The following is a 27,308-nucleotide window of genomic DNA, read 5'->3' as shown; positions in this document are numbered from 1 at the left end:
TGATTAAATATAAAATGTTAATAAAGTGTGTCTATATTCCCTCTATTGGAAGAAAATAAAAATAAAATATTTATCGAGAAACACTTTTGTGTTTATGTTTTGTTAATTTAATCAAATAAATACACGAAATAAATACCCCTTTTCGAGCCCCAGATATGCGACTTACCTGTATTTTCCGTTATCGATATTTTACTCTTAAAATAAAAATGTGGGACAATCGGGAGTAAACCAAACTGATAACGGTTGATGTCATGTTTTTAAGTCGCTGTTCATTTGTTGAACACTACCTGTTTATGATTGAACAAAAATGACAGCGTTAAGGCTCTCAGTGTTAATTACAATTTTGGGGCTAATTCGCTTCGAAAGGACGGATGGAATAAGTTATAGTAAGTATTGTATTTATACTATTTATATAAAATCCACAAATACAATTATTGCATTTAAAATCACCATATATTTTATAGAATATGTTTTATAAACATCGTTTGTTTAAGAATAAAGTATGGCATAACATTTAATTGTTGGTGTTTATATATTTATAAAACTATTTAAATGAGACCGATATAACAGAAAATTATAATTATTGCAAAGTGGGTTGCGATGCCGTATTACATTTCGGGTTGACAGTAACAACCCGTTATGTAATAAAACCCCGAAATGTTATAAATTGTCAGATGTCCGATAAAGTCCGAGATATAGATTTGTTAGAATATTGTTTCATGTTTAAAAACAATTTTGAGTAGGAATTTACTATTCACCCGACCTTCGTTCTTATACATTTCATCAAACAAACATAACTGTAATAAATTATTACTTGGTGGGTTGCGATGCATTATTACATATCGGGATGACAGTAAAGTTATTCAAAACGATCTGCGAAAATATTTTCATATTTAAATATAGCGACTGACCAAATTATTTACGACGATATACATGTACATGCGTTTTCAATCTGACTTAATTGGTCGCTCATTGTGCATATATTTGTAAAGCGTCCTACTTTCAGTTTCTATTACGATGCGAAAAATAAATATGTCTAAGAGAGGTAGAAAGACGTCCGCGATTGTTGCGCCAAAATATCAGTTAACAGTTACAAAGATATCAGTTAACATCAGGCTTTTTTATATTTAAAGTGTATATCATGGACAGTTTTAATGATTAAAGATGTTATGAAACATCAGTTTATTTAAGTTAATTATGATAGTTTACGGTTTTATTGAATCAATACAAGTGCGCAGCTTCAACAGAAGTTAAGCAGCAATGACTTTAAGGTATGCACTTGTATAACTCATTTCATCCTATTTCAAGAATGAAATCCCCCTATTTTTCAAAATATATTGGTGAAAACCCCATTTCCGAAATAATTACCTGGGTCACTGTATAAACCATAATATATACACGACAAAAGCCTTATATTTCCTATGTTAGCCTACGAATCTTCGACATAATTCTACGTCGAATACACAGTGTATACTAATTCTAAAAGTGTAAACATAATGTTCAAATCAAAGTAAGTTAATTGTCGTCTGAAATCAGCCAGTGCTTATTTTCCTTAACATAAGTAAACACGTAAATGAACTATGGATACTTGTAGAACAAAATAATTAACCCGTGCTTACCTGTAAATTTACATCAAACTTAAAAAATCCTTGCCTGCAAACGTTCTGCTCAATAAAACGGGGCGTATTTGAGGACTTTGTACCTAAATCACAAGTTGAAATAATACAACTCCCAGCTATTGACTCTCCGCGTCGCTCGTATGTACTCATTAAAGCTCAGAGCAAAGTACACACCAACACTCCGAACAACGTACACACCAACACGCCGGCCAACGTACGCACCAACACCCCGACCAACGTACACACCAACAACCCGGCCAATGTACACACCAACACGCCGGCCAACGTACACACCAACACGCCGGCCAACGTACACACCAACACCCCGGCCAACGTACACACCAACACGCCGGCCAACGTACACACCAACACCCCGGCCAACGTTCACACCAACACTCCGGCCAACGCAAACACCAACACACCGGCCAACGTACCCACCCGATCAGTGGAATAAGTGTCAGGATATATGCAGAATCTGGTGTTTTTTAGAGTTATATTTTAGTGAATATTATTAACAAGTATGTTAGTTTTTGTTTTACAGCCCTTTCAAACGCTTTAGGACAGACCGACAAACAAAAAGACCGACAGACAGACAATTTCACTCCTATATACCCCCCCCTCCCCTAAACTTGGTTTGTGGGGGTATAATAAGGTCGTTTTATTTGTCTATTTTTCACATTCAAAATGATTGAAGTGGACATACTAGTATATGAAAATTTCGTTATATATTTGAAGACAGATACATTTGCCATCGATGTGGTTTTGTTGCTTAAAGGGATCTTTTCACGTTTTGGTAAATTGACACAATTGAAAAAAGATGTTTCAGATTCGCACATTTTCGTTTTAGTTATGATATTTGAAACAGTAATACTCAACATTTACCATGGTATAATATAGCCATAATATGCATCTTTTGACGATTTAAAAAACATGAAAATTATAAAGCGTTGCAACGCGAAACGATTGCATAATTTGAAGAGGTCTGTTGTTGTCGTTTAATTTTGTGAAACTACCAAGATTGCTTATATAAAGTATAAAATACGTCACTCATACATACTTGGCAGTATGGCCGAGCGGTGTAATTGGTTTTTACTCCAGGACTACGGGGGCACTGGTTCGAGTCCTGATGAGGGCTACTTTTTTTTCCTTTTTTAAATTTTATTCTTGATTTTTTACTGGAGCCTTTTCGATCCAATGTTTACATTTATCATTTAAAGCATTTAATGACAAACTTCAAAACATGCCAAAATCTGTTAAAAGGCCTTTTTGGTCAATGCAATGTCCAAAACCACATAACATAACATTACATTTATTCGGCATTAAATAGCATATTGCAAATTTATAGCCTATACACAGTATGTGTTTGAGATAGCAAAGACATGGTACATGTATTTGAGAAGTACAACACAAAATTATGTATACAAATAGTGGGTAAAACAAAAATAAAAAGACATGTCAAAATCATTCAAAGATTAGAATCAATAAGTCATTTACATAATGAATATATAATTTCGGTGGTGAATGTCATTTACAAAAAAAATCCTCATTGTTTAAATGATCGATTATATTTTCAATGCTGGATACAATTAAAAATTTCAAAATTGTTCAGTTACACAGACTTAGATAAGTAACATTATTACGTAATGCTTATTCTCAAATGAAAAAAAAGAGATTTATTTAATCATTTAACATTAAACATATGTTTGCTGTCTCTTTTATGTAAATTGAATATTCTAATTGATAATGATAACAAAACAATTACCTTTAGAATATTATAATTGATAATGATAACAATACAATTACATTTTCAAATTTTGAAAATCATACAAAGAAGTGATCTTCTTCATTACAAATAGTCAACATAATATAAAATAATCGCACAAGTTGATTGCTTTTACTCTATCTAATACAGTCATACCATCACCTTAACATTTTTAACAGTAGGCAAAAGGAAATAATAATCATAGTTAATACGATTCACTTATTATTGTATCTGTTTAATAGACATACGAAAATGAGGGCGATAACAGCATATATTTAATACCACGTGTAATGTATAATACTAAATGTTCTTGGCGGCATGTTTCCGATATGAAACGTCAGTATCGGTATATTATAATAGACCCACAGTTTCCACTACTGCGTCAAAGGTACCAAAACAATTCCATAAAAAAACAGAATAGTTTGTGAATAATTAAGTATAATTAATTAAGTAATATTTTTAATATTCTAGAATGCGTGTTCCACTGTGGATCATCCTAGCGAAACACAACGATTAAAAAAAAATATTGTGGATAATAACTATGGAAACACATAAATTCGTACAAAAAAATCAAATTAATTTATTTTAATGAATATAATATTTAATATGTATTATCTTACCCGGCCTGAGAAAATATGAGGCCTTTTCTTGTGTATAACGTTAATAAAACAGATACCTTCCCCTCATTGACTTCTCCATAGAGCATAAGTTATAGACTAGTTAACTTTTAAAAGAAATATTCATACGAGTTGTTCGAGTTCTATCCTTTTCGTATGCCATTTTTATTTAGAATTGAGTTAAATATATAAATTAATGTTTATTTGACACAGACAAATGCAGAAGACTTATGAATTGATCTTCCTGTTTGAGTAAGCTTAGCTACATAGCGGTTTACATTCAATAGAAATGGGCCTTGCTCTGTAAAAAGAGGTTTAATGCATGTGCCTAAAGTGCCGTCCCAGATTACCCTGTGAAGTCCACACAGGCTAATAAGGGACGACATTTGCGCCTTTATGATATTATTCGTTTCAAGAAAGTCTCTTCTTGGCAAATTTCAAGTGTAGGCGGAAAGTGACGTGCCTGATTAGCCTGTGCGGACTGCACATGCAAATCTTGAGCGACACTTTAAGCACATGCATTAAACCCCCTTTTCACATAGCACAGCTCATATGTTTTATTGAACATATCGTACTAAAACAGACGCCATGACTATTAGACTGACTGTTCAGGTTTAGTGAAACATTACGTCGGGCAAGTGAACATTCAGTTATGTATGCAGTCGGTCTCGCGTAAACTTCACATGTTATTCTAATTGTATAATTATACATGCTTCTGCATATAAAAATAATTATGAACACTGATTAAATGTTAGGATGTTATATTATTATTATTATCCTTGATTCAGCAAAAGCAGGGCCTTAATTAAACAAACACTGTTGTTAATTTTTACTAAGGTTAAGTTGAACAAAAAAACATATAAGGTTGTAAATATCAAAGTTTTAATACAACGATATTAATAAAATATTATTTAAAGCTATTGATAAAACGACGTTGTCGCGAATTGACTAGCGAATAATTGTAATCGTCGCTACAAATCGATTAATCGAGCATTAATTGTGTAATTTTTGCATTGTTACGTTTTCCTTGACGTGAATTTAAAATGAGTTGAACACTGAAGGCATCTTTCAAACTTCCATTCTTAACGTAGTAATAATTGCCTGTTACTTTCAGATGCATGCATTCGAGGTTACTGCTATGTTTTTATTAACGTCGTTACTTGGTACACATCGAGCGTAAATTATAGTTTTCAATTATGACATGTAAATGTGTTTCATCATCCTGAGGTAAGTTAGGCAATTGCAATATAAAGGACCGACTTGTTCGTAAAATTGTTCACAAGTAGCCTACAGTATACCTACATTTCATTAAACACGGAGTACGAATACAATTACAAAAGTGATTAAATAAAATAAGTCTCACTCTGTGAAAAGGGGGTTTAATGCATGTGTGTACATTTTCGTCCATTATTAGCCTCTGCAGTCCATACAGGCTAATGAGGGGCGACACATTCCGCATGTATATTTTTAATTGAAGAAAGTCTCTTCCTGGCAAAAATCCAGTATAGCCATTAAGAGTCATCCTTGATTAACCGTTGCCGAATTCTAATAGCACAGAGTGGTGCAAACATTTTTTTGTATTAAATCCATTGAACAACATTTTTTCGGGGGTAAACTCTGTTTTATAAACAATTGTATTCAATAATATTGTTCAATTCTGGATAAAAAAATGTATAATGCATCAAGATTAAGTACCTTTTATTGTTTCAATTTTATATAAAATATAATAATATAAAGTAATAGGAATTTCTATCGAATTAGTATTATGGGAGAAAATCCAAACAGTGAATTTATAATTTTAAAATTATGAAAAAAAAGAGATTTGTTTCTATTATATGTAATTGTTTACTTAGTACATTTTGTGAGCAAATCACATGTATGTATACAGCAAATTGTGTGGGATTTTAATGTAAACCATCTATAATTTAAATCATGTGTGCGTGTAAAACTCACGAGTTTTGGGTTCAATAAAAGATTGTAATACAAATAATCGAGACCTGCTCTATTACAGTAGACGAACGAAAATCTCAAGCACACAGTTCGGGTTTCAGTAAGGGATTTCTTTTGAGCATGCGCGGGCTATTAATATCCCCCGCCAGGATGTCGCATTACATTCATACGAGATTTGAAAACATCACACTTGTTTAGCTTTTAATACAAGCAATTAACAAATGTTTGATGTCAACTTCAAGAAAACAAACATCTGTAAGTATCTGACGAAGCAAATTGCGTTGCAGCGTTACAATACACGAAATACATAGAACGTCCGGTAAATACTGCTGTCCGACAAATACTCGCTAACCAGTATAATGGAGGACAAGGTTTGGTTGCGTGAACTAAGTTCCCTTGATTGTATCAACATTAAGGCAGTTTTTATAACACTCAATACATGTATGTGGTTTTTTAGAAATAACAAAGTAAACCGAAATCTATATTCAGATATGAGAAAAAATATTCACACACTAATGAGTGGACCATTATGTACTGATAAGAGGTTTCATCTAAAGTGTAACCGGTCTGCTATCGCAAATGACGTATACATAACGTCATTACGTCAAACATACCAATTTACTCACTAGCTATTTACGTGCATTTCGCTGTTGCGTTACTTCAGTGAGTGTACATTATGTACTGAATAGGCCAAACAAAAGAAATTGTGTGTAAAGGAAATATCAGGAGCATGGAGAAGTGTAGGGACCATCGATTTATATTTGAACTACTATTTATAAAGGCGGTAACCCTTTTCAAATACAATCCGATCAGCAGCATTTTTGCTCGTAAGTATAGTATACCTACTGTCTGTCTGTTTGACAGCATGGCCGCTTGCCAACTTCAAACAATAACCTTCCTCCCTACTTCCCTCCCTCCCTCCCTCCCTCCCTCCCTCCCTCCCTCCGTCCCTCCGTCCCTCCGTCCCTCCCTCCCTCCCTCCCTCCCTCCCTCCCTCCCTCCCTCCCTCCCTCCCTCCCTCCCTCCCTCCCTCCCTCCCTCCCTCCCTCCCTCCCTCCCTCCCTCCCTCCCTCCCTCGCTCACACATCGTCTCATCCCACTTTGTAATATCTTTTAACATTTATGATTGTTTGATGAAAAAATATTAGACCTAAGGTCTGATGATTTGTCAATACCTACTCTAATACTAATTTAAAACTGAAAATAACTTTAAACAAGACTGTATCTCGAAATTTAATGGACATGGTACAATTTATTACATTTCGGGTTTTTATTACAAAAGGGGTTGTTACTGTCAACCCGAAATGTAATAATGCATCGTAACCCACTTTGTAATAAATTATAACATTCAATCAATAAAAACAGGTTGTTACTGTCGATCCGAAATGTAATAATGCATCGCAACCCACTTTGTAATAAATAATTACATTCATGATCTGTTGATGGAGTCTATAAGAACAAAGGTCGGGGGAACAGTCAATACCTACTCTAAAACGATTTAACCATGAAAATAACTTCTAAAAAAGTCTGTATCTCTGATTTAATGGACGTGATAAAATGACTTACATTTCGGGGTTTTATTACAAATCGGGTTATTACTGTCGACCCGAAACGTAATAATGCATCGCAACCCACTTTGTAATAAATTATTACATTCATGATTTGTTGATGGAATCTATAAGAACAAAAGTCGGGGGAACAGTCAATACCTACTCTAAAATTAATTTAAACATGAAAATAACTTCTAAAGAAGTCTGTATTTCTTATTTAATGGACATGATAAAATTTATTACATTTCGGGTTTTTATTACAAAACGGGTTGTCACTGTCGACCCGAAATGTAATAATACATCGCAACCCACTTTGTAATAAATTATTACATGCATGATTTGTTGATGGAGTCTATATGAACAAAGGTCGGGGGCAGTCAATACCTACTCTAAAACTATTTAAAACATTAAAATAACTTCTAAACAAGTGTGTATCTCTGATTTAATGGACATTATCAAATTTATTACATTTCGGGTTTTTATTACAAAACGGGCTGTTACTGTCGAGCCGAAATGTAATAATGCATTGCAACCCACTTTTTAATGAATTATTACCTTCATGATTTGTTGATGGAGTCTATAAGAACAAAGGTCGGGGGAACAGTCAATACCTACTCTAAAACTTATTTAAACATGAAAATAACTTCTAAAAAAGTCTGTATCTCTGATTTATAGGACATGATAAAATTTATTACATTTCGGCGTTTTATTACAAAACGGTTCATTACTGTCGACCCGAAATGTCATAATGCATCGCAACCCACTTTGTAATAAATTATTACATTCATGATTTGTTGATGGAGTCTATAAGAACAAAGGTCGGGGAAACAGTCAATACCTACTCTAAAACGATTTAAACATGAAGATAACTTCTAAAAAAGTATGTATCTCTGATTTAATGGACATGATAAAATTAATTACCTTTCGGGGTTTTATTACAAAACGGGTTGTTACTGTCGACCCGAAATGTAATATGCATCGCAACCCTTTTGTAATAAATTATTACATTCATGATTTGTTGATGGAATCTATAAGAACAAAAGTCGGGGGAACAGTCAATACCTACTCATAAATTAATTTAAACATGAAAATAACTTCTAAAAAAGTCTGTATCTCTGATCTAATGGACATGATAAAATTTATTATATTTCGGGTTTTTATTACAAAACGGGTTGTTACTGTCGACCCGAAATGTAATAATACATCGCAACCCACTTTGTAATGAATTATTACATTCATGATTTGTTGATGGAGTCTTTACAAACAAAGGTCGGGGGAATACCTACTGTAAAATCCTACTCTAAATTCCTACTCTAAAACTGATTTAAACATGGAAATGAATTTAAACAAGACAGTATTTGGGACTTTATCGAACATGGTACAATTGATTACATTTCGGGGTTTTATTACAAAACGGGTTGTTACTGTCGACCCGAATTGTAATAATGCATCGTAACCCACTTTGTAATAAATTATAATATTCATGTTTTGTTGATGGAGTCTATATGAACAAAGGTCGGGGACAGTCAATACCTACTCTTAAACTAATTGAAATATGAAAATAACTTCTAAACAAGTCTGTATCTCTGATTTAATGGACATGATCAAATTTATTACATTTCGGGTTTTTATTACAAAACGGGCTGTTACTGTCGAACCGAAATATAATAATGCATCGCAACCCACTTTGTAATGAATTATTACCTTCATGATTTGTTGATGGAGTCTATAAGTACAAAGGTCGGGGGAACAGTCAATACCTACTCTAAAACTAATTTAAACATGAACATAACTTCTAAAAAAGTCTGTATCTGTGATTTATTGGACATGATAAAATTTATTACATTTCGGGTTTTCATTACAAAACGGTTCATTACTGTCGACCCGAAATGTCATAATGCATCGCAACCCACTTTGTAATAAATTATTACATTCATGATTTGTTGATGGAGTCTACAAAAACAAAGGTCTGAGGAACAGTCAATACCTACTCTTAAACTAATTTAAACATGAAAATAACTTCTTAAAAAATCTGTATCTCTGATTTAATGGACATGATAAAATTTATTACATTTCGGGTTTTTATTACAAAACGGGTTGTTACTGTCGACCCGAAATGTAATTATGCATCACAACCCACTTTGTAATAAATTATTACATTCATGATTTGTTGATGGAGTCTATAAGAACAAAGGTCCGGGGAACAGTCAATACCCACTCTAAAACGATTTAAACATGAAAATAACTTCTAAAAAAAGTCTGTATCTCTGATTTAATGGACATGATCAAATTTATTACATTTCGGGTTTTTATTACAAATCTGGGGTCCGTCTTATCAAAGATCGTACGACAATGTTAACTTACGATTGAATTTTGTAATTTTAAAATATACGTGATTATGATTTGTATGTTTCAAATATAAAGGCTATTTTACAGCTTCTTTGAACATGAATGGAAATATTCAACAAAAGTAATTATAAATGTGACGGTTACGTATATATGGCGCTTCGAAAATTGCATCGTAAGGTGAGAATGTCGTACGATCTTTGATAAGACGGGCCCCGGGTTGTTACTGTCGACCCGAAATGTAATAATGCATCGCAACCCACTTTGTAATAAATTATTACATTCATGATTTGTTGATGGAATATATAAGAACAAAAGTCGGGGGAACAGTCAATACCTACTCTAAAATTAATTTAAACATGAAAATAACTTCTAAAAAAGTCTGTATCTCTGATTTAATGGACATGATAAAATTTATAACATGTCGGGTTTTTATTACAAAAACGGGTTGTTACTGTCGACCCGAAATGTAACAATACATCGCAACCCACTTTGTAATGAATTATTACATTCATGATTTGTTGATGGAGTCTATAAGAACAAAGGTCGGGGGAATACCTACCCTAAATACCTACTCTAAACAGTGTCAATACCTACTCTAAAACTGATATTCAACATGAAAATGAATTTAAACAAGACTGTTTTTGGGACTTTATCGAACATGGTACAATCGATTAAATTTCGGGGTTTTATTACAAATCGGGTTGTAACTGTCGACCCGAAATGTAATAATGCATCGTAACCATCTTTGTAATAAATTATTACATTCATGTTTTGTTGATGGAGTCTATAAGAACAAAGGTCGGGGACAGTCAATACCTACTTTTAAACTAATTTAAACATGAAAATAGCTTATTAACAAGTCTGTATCTCTGATTTAATGGACATGATCAAATTTATTACATTTCGGGTTTTTATTACAAAACGGGCTGTTACTGTCGACCCGAAATGTAAAAAATGCATCACAACCCACTTTGTAATGAATAATTACCTTCATGATTTGTTGATAGAGTCTATAAGAACAAAGGTCGGGGGAACAGTCAATACCTACTCTAAAACTAATTTAAACATGAAAATAACTTCTAAAAAAATCTGTATCTCTGATTTATTGGACATGATAAAATTTATTACATTTCGGGTTTTTATTACAAAACGGGTCGTTACTGTCGACCCAAAATGTCATAATGCATCGCAACCCACTTTGTAATAAAGTATTACATTCATGATTTGTTGATGGAGTCTACAAGAACAAAGGTCAGGGGAACAGTCAATACCTACTCTAAAACTAATTTAAACATGAAAATAACTGATAAAAAGGTCTGTATCTCTGATTAAATGGGCATGAAAAAATTTATTACATTTCGGGTTTTTATTACAAAACGGGTTGTTACTGTCGACCCGAAATGTAATTATGCATCGCAACCCACTTTGAAATAAATTATTGCATTCATGATTTGTTGATGGAGTCTATAAGAACAAAGGTCGGGGGAACTGGCAATACCTAATTCAAAATTAATTTGAACATGAAAATTACTTCTAAAAATGTCTGTATCTCTGATTTAATGGACATGATAACATTTATTACATTTCGGGTTTTTATTACAAAACGGGTGGTTACTGTCGTCCCGATATGTAATAATGCATCTCAACCCACTTTGTAATAAATAATTGCATTCATGATTTGTTGATGGTGTCTATAAGAACAAAGGTCGGGGGAACAGTCAATACCTACTCTAAAATTTATTTAAACATGAAAATAACTTCTAAAAAAGTATGTATCTCTGATTTAATAGTCATTATAAAATTTATTACATTTCGGGTTTTTATTACAAAACGGGTTGTTTCTGTCGACCCGAAATGTAATAATGCATCGCAGCCCACTTTGTAATAATTATTACAATTCGGGTTTTTTTATTACAAAACGGGTTGTAACAAAGCAACACCAATCGAATTAGTTGACCCAAAACTAATCAAGCATTCCCCATCCTATTGTGAGTATATGTTTTGTCTCTTTTTGCATTCCAGTGAAAATCTTGTAAACAATAGACATCAGCATTTGTAATTTAATAATTTTTACATAGTTCATTGCATCAAATCTCTGTCTACAATAATTAAACCCCGATAAATATATGAAATAATACGTAGTTAAGTCAATTCAAAGAATTACACAATAAAGTATCAGTGTTCGACCGTAATATAGAATATGGTAAATTGTCATTGTGATTAAAAACAAGCACAACTTAAGCGGAACAATTAAATGGCTTATGAAAGAACGAAAATCATGTAAACAACAATTTAAACAAAGGAACAAAAAGCAAAGAACACACACAAACATGTCAGCACCATAAACAATTAACACAAAACCATGTTCTGTTGCAAAAACAAATATGACATATTTGACGATCGTATATATACAAACGAATTCACAAACATATTCGATATAATATGAATATTTTAATTTACAATTTAAAATTCATATATATATATACAAACTTATTCACCTGCATATTGTAAATATATGATGAATATTTTAGTTTACAATTTTAAAAACATAAATTTACAAATATACAAACAAATTAACCTACATTTTTGATATAATTTGACTACATTAAATTATTGAGACAGCAGACAATAGCACACTGTTTTGACAACTTTGATTAGTGTTGTTAGGTAGATAACAATGGTTTTCAAAACATCCTTTTTTACATAATCAAGACTAGTATCCAATAAATATACTAGGTTGCATTTAGCTTGCAATGTTAAAGATTAACAAAACGTGTAAGGGTTATTTCCCTATAACTACATTTATATATGTATAGCAGGTTATACTTTATGACAATCTAATATGACATGTATTTTTATATAGAAATACATATAAATATATATTTGAAATACAATAACGAGCAGATAGCTTTTTACAGAAGCTCGTTTCAAAATAAACACCAACTTTTCTGGATTTGCACGGCGTAGTTTTTTAATTAACAGCAAGGCCATTATATCGCGATAGTAAAAAAGGTGTGAGTCTTTTAACTTATCCTTAATTAGGGTCCGATCCCCACTGGAAGAGTGGGTCCCGTGGTTCCCGTAGCTGTGATGCCCGGCCCCAATGTACTCATTTGAATCGTCGTGCGTCGCAGGTCTTTCGAAACTCTTCTATCGGTTTAACGCTTAGACACTATCTTATGTTAAATAAAAGGCAAATATTTTTCATCATTAAGTCGTAAACTAACCATAACCTAAGTCGTAAACTAATCTAAAATATGATGTTAATAAAAAAAATAAAATAATAATAGTAATAATAATAATAATAATAATAATAATAATAACATATACAAGAAATACTGTTCTTTCCCATTAAAAGTAATATTTAAGGAACCCTAACCATTACCCTTAAGTATCTCGAAACTTGTTTAGGTATTGATCTTAAAATCCTTTCCACGTCCGTTCCCTTACCTCTGATTCAAGTAGGGCAGATGGCAGTTTCTGGAATAAGAATGCGTACTTAACACTGTTGAACCACCTAACCAGGAACATAGTGCGTTAACCAATCGCCTTGATATGACATAAATATGTTTGAACACGGCAAACAATCCCATCAAAGAAACAATAACCCTTGTGTAAACTCCAGCGGTTATCTCCCCAAATGGAATCACTGTAGCGAGCTGTGCTCGGAACCAGTCAAATCTCTGCGCGGAGGCTTGTCCATTTGATTTCACTTAATGTTTCGATGGACCTTGTTAACTTTATCTGTACGATAATATAATAATCTATTTAACACTCATTCTCAAAATTTCGGCCAATTTTATTTGGTCAAACATGTGAGAAAAAAAATTCTGATTTTACCAGAAATTAATTCTAAAATCGAAAAATGGACATATCTACGAAGCTTTAATACACATAGTTATCATCTACATGTGTTTTTTTTTTCGTCTAAATACCTGCTGGAAACTTTTGTAAATTTACAAGTTGTATTTAACATGACGGTTTGGTGTGCTAGCCAATAACTTGCATTACAGGCGAATCACAAACACATACAGTTTTCTTGTTAATCAAAAGTTACTTTCAATAACTACTGTTTTTTTAGTCAAAACACTTCGACTGCAATTACCTTGTGACATGCTTTTGGTCGTTAATTTGAGAATGCGTGTTAACCTAATATTTATATCTCTATTTGTTCATTTGATTGATAGTAGCGGTCGGCTTCAGTGCACTATGTATTTAAGATTGCTACTTTCGTTCTCACTGTTGGTCAATGTGGGTATGTATATGTATATTTTGATGTTAATATTTTATTTATAGTTAAATATCGGAAATAATAATAATATAATATTAAGTAAGTGATTTGATATGTTCTATACTATTGTTTTGTTTGCGATATGCTCATTTTTAATTATAATGCTAGCAAAGGTTAAACAAATGAGTGTATTGAACATATATGTTTGTTATCGTCATGCGACTTATAACTGAAAAAATATTTGGTGATTAGTAATTTGAGCAAATTTATCCAAAACAAGTATTGTGAAGGCCTTTCTTTGCTCATCGGTATTTTCATCGACTGCTTCACTTTGTATAATTACATAATCCATTCAAATGTCAAAATTTAACTCATGAGGTATTTGCTGTAACTGTTTTATGTTTTGGAGTGCTTAATTTCTCAATGTATGGTATCGTCAAGTACACGCATACAAATCGTGTATAAAACGCATTTAATTCAAACTTTAGATAGCACATAGAATCCCCTAAAGCCCCATTAACATTTAAAATCAACGAATATTTTATAAACTATTTCGTAAAATAATTTTTTACCAAAAACGTCAGTGTTCATTAGAGCAATAGCCAAACTTTAGACGCTAGATGTGGTCTGGTAAGATATATTTTAACATGATATAAAAGGCTCTGTTTTTATATTTTGTGTGGTACAATATTTTCCATTTTAATTTTCCGCAAGTATATATATTTACACGACACTCACACACTAACTTGGTACATGGACATGTATTGACTATACTATGCCACAAAACATAAAAAAATAAAAAGAGAATGTGGTATCTTGTTAAATCTAGCGTTTTACATTTTGTCTATTGCTACAAGGAACACTGATTTTTCAAGGGTGATCTTTATTTTTCGATTTTTTTTTACGAAATATTCGTTGATGTTGAGTGTTAATGGGGCTTTAAAAAATAAATACAATTTTATTGCAATTTTTACCATCATTTAGCTGCGCAAGCAGTGACCCTTTATGCAGACACGACAGACTTGTCAGCTGGTTACTCACCACATCTGACATGTAACCATAACTACAACCCACTCGTCTCGTGGTGGCTAAATGGCGAAATAGTTCTGAGATCGCAAGTAAACGGAGAAGAATGCCATAATGAACCAACGCATCCGGACTATCTGGCCGACTGTACTTGTACAAACTCAGCGCACACATGTACACTTAAGGATTTGTCCTGGTCTAACTTTGGTGACCGATGGGCGTGCTCTATTGGAACAGCACAAAGTAACATTCTGACATTAACATTGCCAGGTATTTATGACACCACATTTAGCAATACATTTATATGTTGCACTATAAACATTTGTCCGTTTACATATAGCAAGCACAACATATATGCCAATGCTTTTTTCTGCACATGATTGACACTGAAGTAAAGTTATGTCATACATTCGCAACCCTAACCCAAACCGGACATCCCTTAGATCATAATGAAAGTCAGGTTTAGAGGGGATTCCCATTTAGACGCGAAGTATTGTAACCAAGTATATGTTAAGTCTCTGAATGGATAACGATTGAAACACACATATATACGAGTTAAAGTATCTATGATTGTATCTCATTAAAGCTCCATTAACACTAAAAAAACTCAACGTATAGTTCGTAAAATATTTCAAACAAGAAATATCTTTAAAAATATATACGGCGTTGATGTTGAAATGTTTGCGACCAGTGAAAGAAGATGGAATGAAGCGACCATGTATTTTAATGAAGGTAATAAGATAATATATTTAACTGTATAAACAAATAAGAAATGAAGAACAAGAAGATGTGAAATTGTATATTTTCATGTCAATAAGAATTGTAATGACTAGGTTTTCATAATTGAACGAGTTATACATTGGTTTCAATAGGAAACAAAAACATATTTGCCACTGAAATACTATGAACATAACGTTGGAATGAAATAAAAGATAATGTGGTATAATATGTAAAGATGTTACTATAATGTAGACATAAAGTACTCAATATTGCATGCATCATAGAGATATGAATGTTTTGCCGAAAGACAGAACTTTATATAAAAATAAACAAAACGAAGTACAAATATACATATTTACACTAATAAAAACGAAAAACATTGATTAGAATAAATCTAAGACAGATATATTTCCAACACCTATATATTTCCTTAGTATCGGTGGCTACCGCCCTCAAACCCCCACTTTGTCGATAGTGATAAACAACTGCGTACCGGTATAAAAAATAAACAAAACGAAGTGCAAATAAACATATTTACACTAATAAACGCAAACATTGATTAGAATAAATCAAAGACAGATATATTTCCAACACCTATATATTTCCTTAGTATCGGTGGCTACCGCCCTCAAACCCCCACTTTGTCGATAGTGATAAACAACTGCGTACCGGTACAGTACAATCTAGCCTGTTTTTGTAGTGTTTAATGTGACCGCTGCGGCATATAAACAATAGCTTCTTTTAATTGTAGAGACATGTGATTTATGCTATACTGCTTCGTAAACTAAGGAGAAACGTTTCGATGTAATGTTTAGAGGATGTTTTGTATCATGACAGTTTTTAATTTATTGTAATTTACGTGTAATTTATAATATATTCATATTTCAGTTCAAATGATATGCATCCAATGTTTACGTGATTTTTGTATTATTAGCCTATGCACAATTCGGATTTATTCATTTGGGACCTATTACGAAGAAAGATCATCTAAGTTCAAAAATGACGTTAAAAAGCTACGCCGAAAAATATATGTTCACATAAAAGCTCCGTATTCCTTATAGCAATAGGCAAAATATCATTGGTAGATGTGGTCTTGTAAAAAGACTTAACAAGATACAAAATGCTCCTTTTTATTAGGTTGTAGTAAAATGTATTCAACACATTTTATTGTAACAATTTTGTGTTCGTTTGTCCTATAAATAAATATTGATCCGAGAAATAAAAATGGAATATATTTTACTAAAAAAAATATAAAAATTAAGCACTTGTATCTGGTTAATTCTATTTTACGATAACATATCTAACGTTGAAATTTTGTACTATAAGGAACACTGATGTTTTATGGGTTAACTGCATTTTACGAATTTTTTAAAGACATATTCGTTGATTTTGAGTGTTAACGTAGCTTTAAAAAAATGTATTTCAATATTTACCATCATTCAGCTCCAAAATCGGTGACCCTATATGCAGACACGACAGCCGTGTCAGCTGTTCACTCACCACTTTTGACTTGTCACCATGACAACTACCCAATCGTCTCGTGGTGGCATAATGGAGAAATAGTTCTGAGAACAAAAGTAAACGGAAGAGACTGCCTGAATACCCCAACGAATCCTGATTATCTCACCGACTGTACATGTTCATACACAGTGCACATATGTACACTTAGGAACTTGGACAGGTCTAACGATGGTGACCAATGGGCGTGCTGTATAAACGAGTCGGATGGTACTGTTATAAAAAGTAACATTCTGACATTAGAATTGCCAGGTATTTATGACACCATATTTAGTTTTTCTTTATACGTGCGGCACTAAAACATTTGTTCGTTTACATCAGCAAGCATAGCATATATGTCAATGCTTTTTCTGCATATGATTGACACTGACGCAAAGTTATGTCATACATTCGAAACCTCTAAAACCGGACATCCACTGTATCATAACGAAAGTCCGGTTAAGAGGGGATTCCTGTTTAGACGTGAAGTATTGTAACCAAGTATATATCTCTGAATGGTTCACTATTACAAAACACATATAAACGCGTTAAATGTATTTAATATTATTTCATTCAAGACCCATTTACACTTAAAATCAACGAATCTTTTGTAACATATTTCATAAAATTAAGTTTACACATGTTAACTCAGCATTCCTTATAGTAATAGACAACTTTCATCGCTAGATGTAGTCTTGTAACATAGATTTAACAAGATACAAAATTTTCCTTTTTATTTGTTTGTGGTACAATATTTTCAACACATATTCACGTACCAATTAAGTGTTCGTGTGTCGTATGAATAGATATTATTGCAGGCAATTAAAATGGAATATATTGTACTACACAAAATAAAAAAAGCATTGTGTATCTTGTTAAATATTTTTAACCGAAACACATCTAGCGTTGACATTTTGGCTATTGCTATAATGAACATTGATGTGTATGGGTAAACTGTATTTCCAGAAATATTTTACGAAATATTCGTCGATTTCGAGTGTTAATGGGGTTTTAACAAAATAAATACAATTGTATTGCAATTTTACCATCATTCAGCTCCCAAATCAGTGAACCTATCTGCAGACACGACAGACGTGTCAGCTGGTCATTCACCGCATCTGACTTGTCACCATGACAACTACCCAATCGTCTCGTGGTGGCTAAACGGAGTAAAAGCTCTGAGCGCGCAAGTAAACGGAACAGACTGCCTAAATACCCCAACAAATCCAGCTTATCTGGCCGACTGTACGTGTACACAAACAGTGCACACATGTACACTTAAAAACTTCAACACGTCTAACGTTGTTGATCAATGGGCGTGCTCTATTAGCGATTGGGATGGTACTGTTATAAAAAGTAACATTCTGACATTAACTTTGCCAGGTATTTATTACACCATTTTTATATATTTATTTATACATGTGGCACTAACATTATTTGTGCGTTTACATCTATCATGCACAACATATATGTCAATGCGTATACTGTATATGATTGACACTGACGCAAAGTTATGTCATTTATTCGAAACATCTAAAACCGGATATCCACTGTATCATAATGAAAGTCCGGTTTAGAAGGGATTCCGGTTTAGAAGTGAAGTATTGTAACCAAGAATATGTCTCTTAATGGTTCACTATTACAAAACACATATAAACGAGTTAAATGTATTTAATATTATTTCATTCAAGACCCATTTACACTTAAAATCAACGAATCTTTCGTAACATATTTCATAAAATTAAGTTTACACATGTAAACTCAGTATTCCTTATAGCAATAGACAACTTTCATCGCTAGATGTAGTCTGGTAACATAGATTTAACAAGATACAAAATTTTCCTTTTTATTTGCTTGTGGTACAATATTTTCAACACATGTTCACGTACCACTTGAGTGTTCGTGTGTCGTATAAATAGATATTATTTCGGGCAATTAAAATGGAATATATTGTACGACACAAAATAAAAAAGGATTGTGTATCTCGTTAAATATTTTTAACCAGAACACATCTAGCGTTGACATTTTGGCTATTGCTATAATGAACACTGATGTGTCTGGGTAAACTGTATTTTACGAAATATTTTATGAAATATTCGTTGATTTCGAGTGTTAATGGGGCTTTAACAAAAGAAATACAATTGTATTGCAATTTTTACCATAATTCAGCTCCCAAATCAGTGAACCTATCTGCAGACACGACAGACGTGTCAGCTGGTCATTTACCGCATCTGACTTGTCACCATGACAACTACCCAATCGTCTCGTGGTGGCTGAATGGAGTAAGAGCTCTGAGCGCGCATGTAAACGGAACAGACTGCCTGAATATCCCAACGAATCAAGCTTATCTGACCGACTGTACGTGTACACAAACAGTGCACACATGTACACTTAAGAACTTCAACACGTCTAACGTTGGTGACCAATGGGCGTGCTCTATTAGCGATTGGGATGGTACTGTTATACAAAGTAACATTCTGACATTAACTTTGCCAGGTATTTATTATACCTTTTTTAGTTATTTATTTATACATGTGGCACTAACAACATTTGTGCGTTTACATCTATAAAGCACAACATATAATTATTATGTCAATGCGTATACTGTATATGATTGACACTGACGCAAAGTTATGTCATATATTCGAAACCTCTAAAACCGGACATCCACTGTATCATAATGAAAGTTCGGTTTAGAGGGGATTCAGGTTTAGAAGTGAAGTATTGTAACCAAGTTTATGTTGAGTCTCTGAATGGTGAACGATTGAAACACACATATATACGAGTTAAATGATATTATTTCATTAAAGTCCCATTAACACTCACAATCAATAAATATTTCGAATAATATTTAATAAAATAAAGTTTACACATACAAACTCAGTATTCTTTAAAGCAATAGATTAAAATTGCATTGCTTGATGTGTTTAAACAAGATTAAACAAGATACAAAATGATTTTTTATATTTGTTTGGTACAATATATTCCACACATGCTGATGTACCAATTTAGTGCTCGTGTGTCTTATGAATAGATGTCGTTGGAAGAAATTAAAATGGAATATATTGTTCAACTTAAAGATAAAAAAGCATTGTGTATCTTGTCAAATCCAGAACACATCTAGCATTGAAAGTTGAGCTATTTATGTACGGAAAACTGATGTGTATGGGTGAACTTTATTTTTCGGTATATGTTACACAATATTCGATGATTTTGAGTGTCAACGGGGCTTTAAACAATAAATACAGTGTTAATACATTTTTTACCATCATTTAGCTCCCCAATTGGTGACCTTGTATGCAGACACAACAGTGGTGTCAGCTGGTCACTCAATACATATGACCTGTCACCATTACAACGACCCACTCGTCTCGTGGTGGCTAAATGGAGAAATAGCTCTGAGCGCGCAAGTAAACAGAGGAGACTGCATGAATACCCCAACGAATCCAGATTATCTCGCCAATTGTACTTGTGCAAACACAGTGCACACATGTACACTAAAGCACTTGTCCTTGCCTAACGTTGGTGACCAATGGGCATGCTCTATTAGCGATTGGAATGGCACTGTTATAAAAAGTAACATTCTGACATTAACATTGCCAGGTATTTATGATATTATATTTAGTTGTCAATTTATACATGTGGAACTAAAAACATTTGTTCGTTTACATCTCGCAAGCACAGCATATTCTTCAAATAATGTTTGTTCTGCATATGATTGACACTGACGCAAATTGCAATCCTCCTTTACCGTACATCCACTGTATCTTAACGAAATTCCGGTTTAGAGAGGATTCCGGTTTAGACGTGAAGTATTGTCACCAAGAATATGTTGAGTGTCTGAATGGTTAACGATTGAAACACACGTATCTACAAATACAAATGTCTTTGACATTATATCATAAAAGTCCCATTAACACTGAAAATCATCAAATACTTCGTCAAATATTTCATAAAATTAAGTTTACACATACAAACTCAGTATTCCTTATGGCAATAAACAACATTTCATTCCTTGATTTGGTCTGGTAACATAGATTGAACAAACTACAAAGTGCTATTTTTTATTTTTGTGTTGTACTAAATATTCAACACATGTTCATGTACCAATTGAGTGTTCGCGTGTCGTATGAATCGATTTCGTTGCGGGCAATTAAAACGGAATATATTTTACTACAAAAAATAATAAAAACGCATTGTATATCTTGTTAAATCTAAGTTAACAGAATACATATATCGTTGAATTTTTGGCTATTGCTATAAGGAACACTTATTTGTATGGGTTAACTGCATTTAACGAGATATTTTACGAAAAGTTCGTTGTTATTGAGTGTTTACGGGGCTTTACGAAATAGATACAATTTTATTGAAATTTTTACTATCATTCAGCTGCCCATTTGGTGACCCTACATACAGACACGACAGACGTGTCAGCTGGTCGCTCACCACATCTGACCTGTCACCATGACGACTACAAAATCGTCTCGTGGTGGCTTAATGGAGAAATAGCTCTGATCGCGCAAGAGAACGGAGGAGACTGCCTGAATATCCCAACGAATTTAGATTATCTGGCCGACTGCACGTGTACAAACACAGTGCACAAATGTACACTTAAGCACTTGTCCAGGTCTAACGTTGGTGACCAATGGGCGTGCTCTATAAGAGCTTCGGATGGTACTGTTATAAAAAGCAACACTCTGACATTAGAATTGCCAGGTATTTATGACACCATATTTAGTTATTCATTCATACATGTTGCACATAAAACATTTGTTTGTTTACATCTAGCTAGCACTACATATATATCAATGCATTTTCTGCATTTGATTTACACTGACGCAGAGTTATGTCCTATTTTGGAAACCTCTTAAACCGGACATCCCCTGTATCATAATAAAAGTCAGCTTTAGAGGGGATTCCGGTTTAGACGTAAAGTTTTATAACAAAGTATATGTTGAGTCTCGGATTGTTTAACGATTGAAACACACATATCTGCGAGTTAAAATTTATATGATATGATTTTAATTAAAAAACTGTTTGTATTGGGAATCATGCATCTGACTCCAAATCGTATGTACTGTATTTTCCAGAAAGTTTAACATGTTAATAAAAATGTTTATTTCTACATATATGAAGTGCCCCTATTCCTCTCAGTATTACTATTCCAATGAAGCAAACAATCAAACACGTGTAACTGTATCATAAAGAGAATCTTGGTTTTAGTTTGTTAAGGCAACTTCTACATAGAGGTTATGTTTTTACAAATACTATTTTTGGAACTGTTAAGAAGGCCACTACAGGAATATGTTTATGAAACATCATTGTTTGTTTTTTAATGTGTTTATTTGTGTCATCTTAAGTAAAAGTTTGCTTTTTCACAATGTACCAATTTGTGAAAAAAGTAATTATGTAACGACTTGTTACAAATATTTTATTTAAAAATATCTTTTTTTTTATTCAATTCGTGTAGATAATATAACCGTGTCTGAAAATAAACGGCTGAGCATTTGTCCGGGAAATTTCATTTCCTGGAGTTCTTTTTTCTACCAACAACATCTACGGGTGATCGAATTATCGACAATGTTTATCCGGATGCTGTTATTTTTAAGATTCTAGTAGTCCTCGTTTCTACTTTACCTTTTGAAATTTGACCATTATGCTTAACTGTGACATATTGTCATCTAGTGTAATCTCTGCTTAAATATATATTAACGTTCATCCAAGATATACCAATATGCAGAACAGTCAATTGTAAAATACAAAATAAAGTTTATCAATTATTATGTGATGAATCGATGAATGTATGACATAGTAGTGCGTCAGTGTCGCATATTTCTCGTTTTCCATGCAAAAGCAAAATATTATACTGCTTGCATTAACTTAGGCATATTTTGAAAGCAATTAAAACGTTTAACTAATGCAGACCTGGCAAAAAGGTACAAACAGATCAAATAGTTGTCCACCTGCTTTATTGCCAAAGAAACATCATTAATTAAATATACATTATCTCCGGACGGCAGTGTATGTCTTGTTTTTTAGCCTTGCTTACATTGTCGTGAAAATCGTCGAAAAATTGAAATATTTCCTTATAAAAATAGAAATGATAACTTCAAAACATTTGCTCCAAAGTGTTTTATGTATGAAGTTTTCCCTTCTTTAAATGAAAAATATATATATTGCTTTTATATAAATTATACAGTAAATTCAAATAATATTTTATTTTAAGAATTGCCAAGAGGAAATAGTGCAGTGATTGCTGGTTCAGTAGGTAGCGCTGTTGGTGGACTTATAATCATCGTTGTTGTCGTTGTTATGGTCATCATATTAAAACGTAGAAAAAAAGGTATATATCTTTCACATTCTCAGTTTTTTGTACAATATGAATGTTTCTGGCAATATGCTTGTTATTCATGTCTAATTATATCTCAATAAAACTTGGATTACGAGTGCATTCGTAAAAAACATGATATATAATCAACAGTACGTTGATTATTTTCGTTGCTATTTATTTTTCAAAGCCGCATCACGCCAGGAATGCGAATACTTCGCTAAGAGAGAACAACAAACGCCACGCGCGAGAGGTAAGTTCCTCTGTTTTATTTAAAGTTATGTCCTAAAGATTACTTATTAAGACAAGACACATGGTCGAGTTGATAAATGGTGTATCCTTTTGTATTGGGGATACACAATTTCACGGAAGAATGGTACAGTTTTGCCCAAAAAATAGAAAATTCGATCGGAAAACAGCATAAACTGGATGAACTGTAAACATTTTAACAAAATAAAACTACATAGAATTATTGCAAGATATTGTTTGCTATTACAGCATGTCGAGTAATCACTGTGCTTCAAATGCTGAAATTTTGATAGTATTCAATGAAATATAAACAAAGATAGTGCATGTTGTAATAGGTGGCATACATAACGTTGCAGGCACTTTGTTTACCGATAAAGGGCACTTCAGATTACGGAGACTTTCAACAAAGCGGGCACTCTAATAACTGAGTTTTATCTTCTACCTTAAATGCATTTATTTATATTATGGCTATTCATACGAAACATTTTGAAAATATATTTTTCAAAAATCACATTACTATTAATCTATACTATGTTTATTATAATTGCAATTTTCAAATAAGATAATATTTATTATTAAATAAATGTGTACATAATGAACTTGTTTTTTATTGGTAACTTGAGATTCAGAGAAATGAAAACACAACGGATAATGCGGATCAACACAATCGTGTTTAATTTTACTTATAGCAGGGCTCTAGATAACGGTAGTGAAGGGGTCTTTATGAGGCAAATACACATTTGTTCTTCATAAAATCCTATGTCGGTTGTGCTTATTTGAATCGCATCATCAAAACGATACTTATGCGTAGCAACAAAATTAAAAAGTGAATGGTAAAACTCCCTTAATTTTGAGCCCTGCTTATAGGGAGCACTTCCCTTTACGCAACGCTAACGTTTGCTCGAAGTGCGATTCACCTTACCCTAAATCACTGTATTGGTTGAGTTTAAAGAAACACGGGTAAAATTAAATCGTAAAAACAACTGATTCTGGAAAAAAGGAATGCGTACATAAAATGTTTAAATGTCATATTATGGAGTCAGTACTTAGTATACCCCCACAAACGAATTTTAGGGTGCTATATAGGATAGAACTTGTCTGTCTGTCGGTCGGTCGGTCCGTATTAAGTGTCCGCTCTCTCGGTTTTCATCCGATCTTCACCAAACTTGGTCAGAAGTGATATTATCTCTGAGAGGCAGTTTAAGCAGAGTGATTATTCATGACATGCTATCTAATATACATGTATTAGTAAATAGCCTTAGTACCTTCATTTGGGCATAAAGATAAATGCTTTAGATCAACCGTTTAGAACGTAATTTAAAATATATGGTCATAAAGATTTTACTCATTAGACATATCCAATTTGTTTAACATTTATCTTTCACATTTATACCAAATCATAATCATATTTCAAAGGGATAAGAACATGCTTCGGTAATTCGTTTTTTTATTTGCGTACTAAGTACATACATTTTTATTTATTGCCTGCTTACTTTAACAGTATTCCACAGCGAAGTCTGCATTTTTGATTCACAAAAAACGGGTGTGTTATATCTAGAAAAAAGTGTCTAGATGTCGAGAAACGAAGTGCCATTGTTTTTTAGATGATCGGTAAACGAAGTGCAGATGAAAAATGTGCACGCGACTCTTCAAACATTTGAATTTTCTCAAATACATTAGTAAACTAAAATGTAACATGTAACATTACTGGATATATTGATCTTTTATTTCGAATAGTAAGCACGTTCTTGATTTATTTCCAAGTATGTTCATTTTGTTAAAATATGTACTGATCATTCAATTCATGCTGATTATCAATGGAATTTTTTTTTTTATATATCACCGTTTTTCCGCGAATTTCTTTCTTCGCAATACGAAGTGCTATACCATTAATCACCCAAACAATGTTCTGTGTCTAAAAACCAAATAAACAGAACATAAATACAAAAAAGCTGAAGAACTCACCTCTCGCGCGTGGCTTTTGTTGTTCTCTGTTAGTTAAGTGCGATCCGTCAACGAAGTATTCGCATACCCGGCGAGCGCATTAACACTCAGAGTCAACGAATATTTCGTGAAATATTTTGTAAAATAACGTTAACCCTTACAAATCAGTGTACCCTATAGCAATAGCCAAAATAAAATTTCAAATTTAGATGGGGTCCGGCAACATAGATTTAACGAGATAAAAATTGCTTTGAATTTCCCGAAACGATATCTTTTCATACGACACTGACCCGCACGCTAACATTGTACATAAACATGCCTTGAATATATCATACCACAACAAATAACAAAGAGTATTTTGTATCTTAATAAATATTGGTGTTTTACATTTTTTGTTATCAATTAATTTTATTTTTAAGATATTCGAAGCGGCAGTGATGTCAGTGAAGTTGGAAGTGATTACTGTGTAGTCGGTAGTCGGCAAAATCAAAACATGTGTTAGGAGATATACGTTTTATTATGTGTGTAATGTACCTCATGTATTGATGTTCTTAATGTATGTGATGCTTCATTTACTTTAAGCTAACACAATAAATAAAAACAATATATCCAACAAATAAAGAATAACATTAAAATGCGGACTCGAAGTGTGTAATTTGTGTGAGTTTTATCAATCAAATATTAACACAACTGACAATATGTTTTAGGAATGCAGTTACATTCAAGAATTATGGACAAAACTGCAACACTTTTTGAACATTCTGAACGTGAACATTGAAATAAAATTAAGCAAATAAATGGCCTTTCTTGGCATTATCGACAAACAGTATACAATAATGTTCTGAATTGTATACTAATTTTATTGAAAACATTTATATTTAACATTCAAATTAAAAAGTGCATCCCAAATTGTCATATTGTTATTAATTATCTTAAAATACAAATACAGAAAGAAGTATAAATTGCCCTTAATAAAAACAAATAGGAAAGAAATAATCAAAATGCATCCACTTCGTATAATATTGTTCAACCAACAGAACTTGTGATATTCTTTTAAGTTACATATTAAATTGTATATAGGTGCCCATGCTCTCAACAATTGGAACTTGTTTATGTTTAAAACGTCAACCACAACATACTAACAATGTGTTTGAAATGCTTTATATCTTTTTTTAACCGTTTAAACACAATCTGTAGTGTGTGTATGTGTGCCAGTGCGTGCGTGCGTACCTGTGCTCATGTCTACACGTCCGAATGAGGACATCCATCAGCCTACACAGCAACAAATAAGGAATCGATGTCCATATGAGGACGTCATCACTCGTCAACATAGTAAATATGCTTCAAAATCCTTATTTTTCCCCATAAAACATAAACAATTTGTTCAGATCGAAGAGTCCCATATGTCGTCCGATTCCTACCATTGTTTTCGTGTGTATCATCTTTGTATTCCTCGACCATTTTCC

General features: G+C 32.9%; 2 protein-coding genes across 7 annotated transcripts in view; both read left to right on the top strand.

Moving 5' to 3' along the window:
* Positions 1-27,308, top strand: part of LOC127848171 (perlucin-like protein) — a 262,524-nt gene that overhangs the window by 65,855 nt on the left and 169,361 nt on the right. The gene's annotated exons all lie outside the window — the stretch shown is intronic.
* Positions 223-26,751, top strand: LOC127848161 (uncharacterized). Of its 6 annotated transcripts, none has more exons than XM_052380457.1 (10): positions 223-386; positions 15,063-15,374; positions 17,268-17,594; positions 18,378-18,704; positions 19,491-19,817; positions 20,598-20,924; positions 21,711-22,037; positions 23,548-23,664; positions 23,840-23,902; positions 26,262-26,751. In XM_052380457.1, exons 1-10 carry the CDS (start codon positions 308-310, stop codon positions 26,342-26,344), a joined length of 2,289 nt encoding a protein of 762 aa, XP_052236417.1. In that variant the 5' UTR covers positions 223-307; the 3' UTR covers positions 26,345-26,751. The 6 variants fall into 6 exon arrangements, with proteins under 6 accessions (XP_052236417.1, XP_052236422.1, XP_052236421.1 ...); XM_052380458.1 differs by lacking the exon at positions 223-386 and adding an exon at positions 14,043-14,102; XM_052380462.1 differs by lacking the exon at positions 18,378-18,704.

The sequence above is a fragment of the Dreissena polymorpha genome, chromosome 10 (assembly GCF_020536995.1).
Source record: "Dreissena polymorpha isolate Duluth1 chromosome 10, UMN_Dpol_1.0, whole genome shotgun sequence".
Classification (NCBI taxonomy): Eukaryota; Metazoa; Mollusca; class Bivalvia; order Myida; family Dreissenidae; genus Dreissena; species Dreissena polymorpha.
This window is presented reverse-complemented; position numbering and strand designations above follow the sequence as displayed.

Coding starts and splice junctions, on each gene's coding strand:
- LOC127848161 (XM_052380457.1), top strand. CDS start 308: ATGACAGCGTTAAGGCTCTCAGTGTTAATTACAATTTTGGGGCTAATT. Junction 17,595..18,377: donor TCTGACATTAGAATTGCCAG/GTATTTATGACA, acceptor ACCATCATTCAG/CTCCCAAATCAGTGAACCTA. Junction 23,903..26,261: donor ACAAACGCCACGCGCGAGAG/GTAAGTTCCTCT, acceptor TTTATTTTTAAG/ATATTCGAAGCGGCAGTGAT.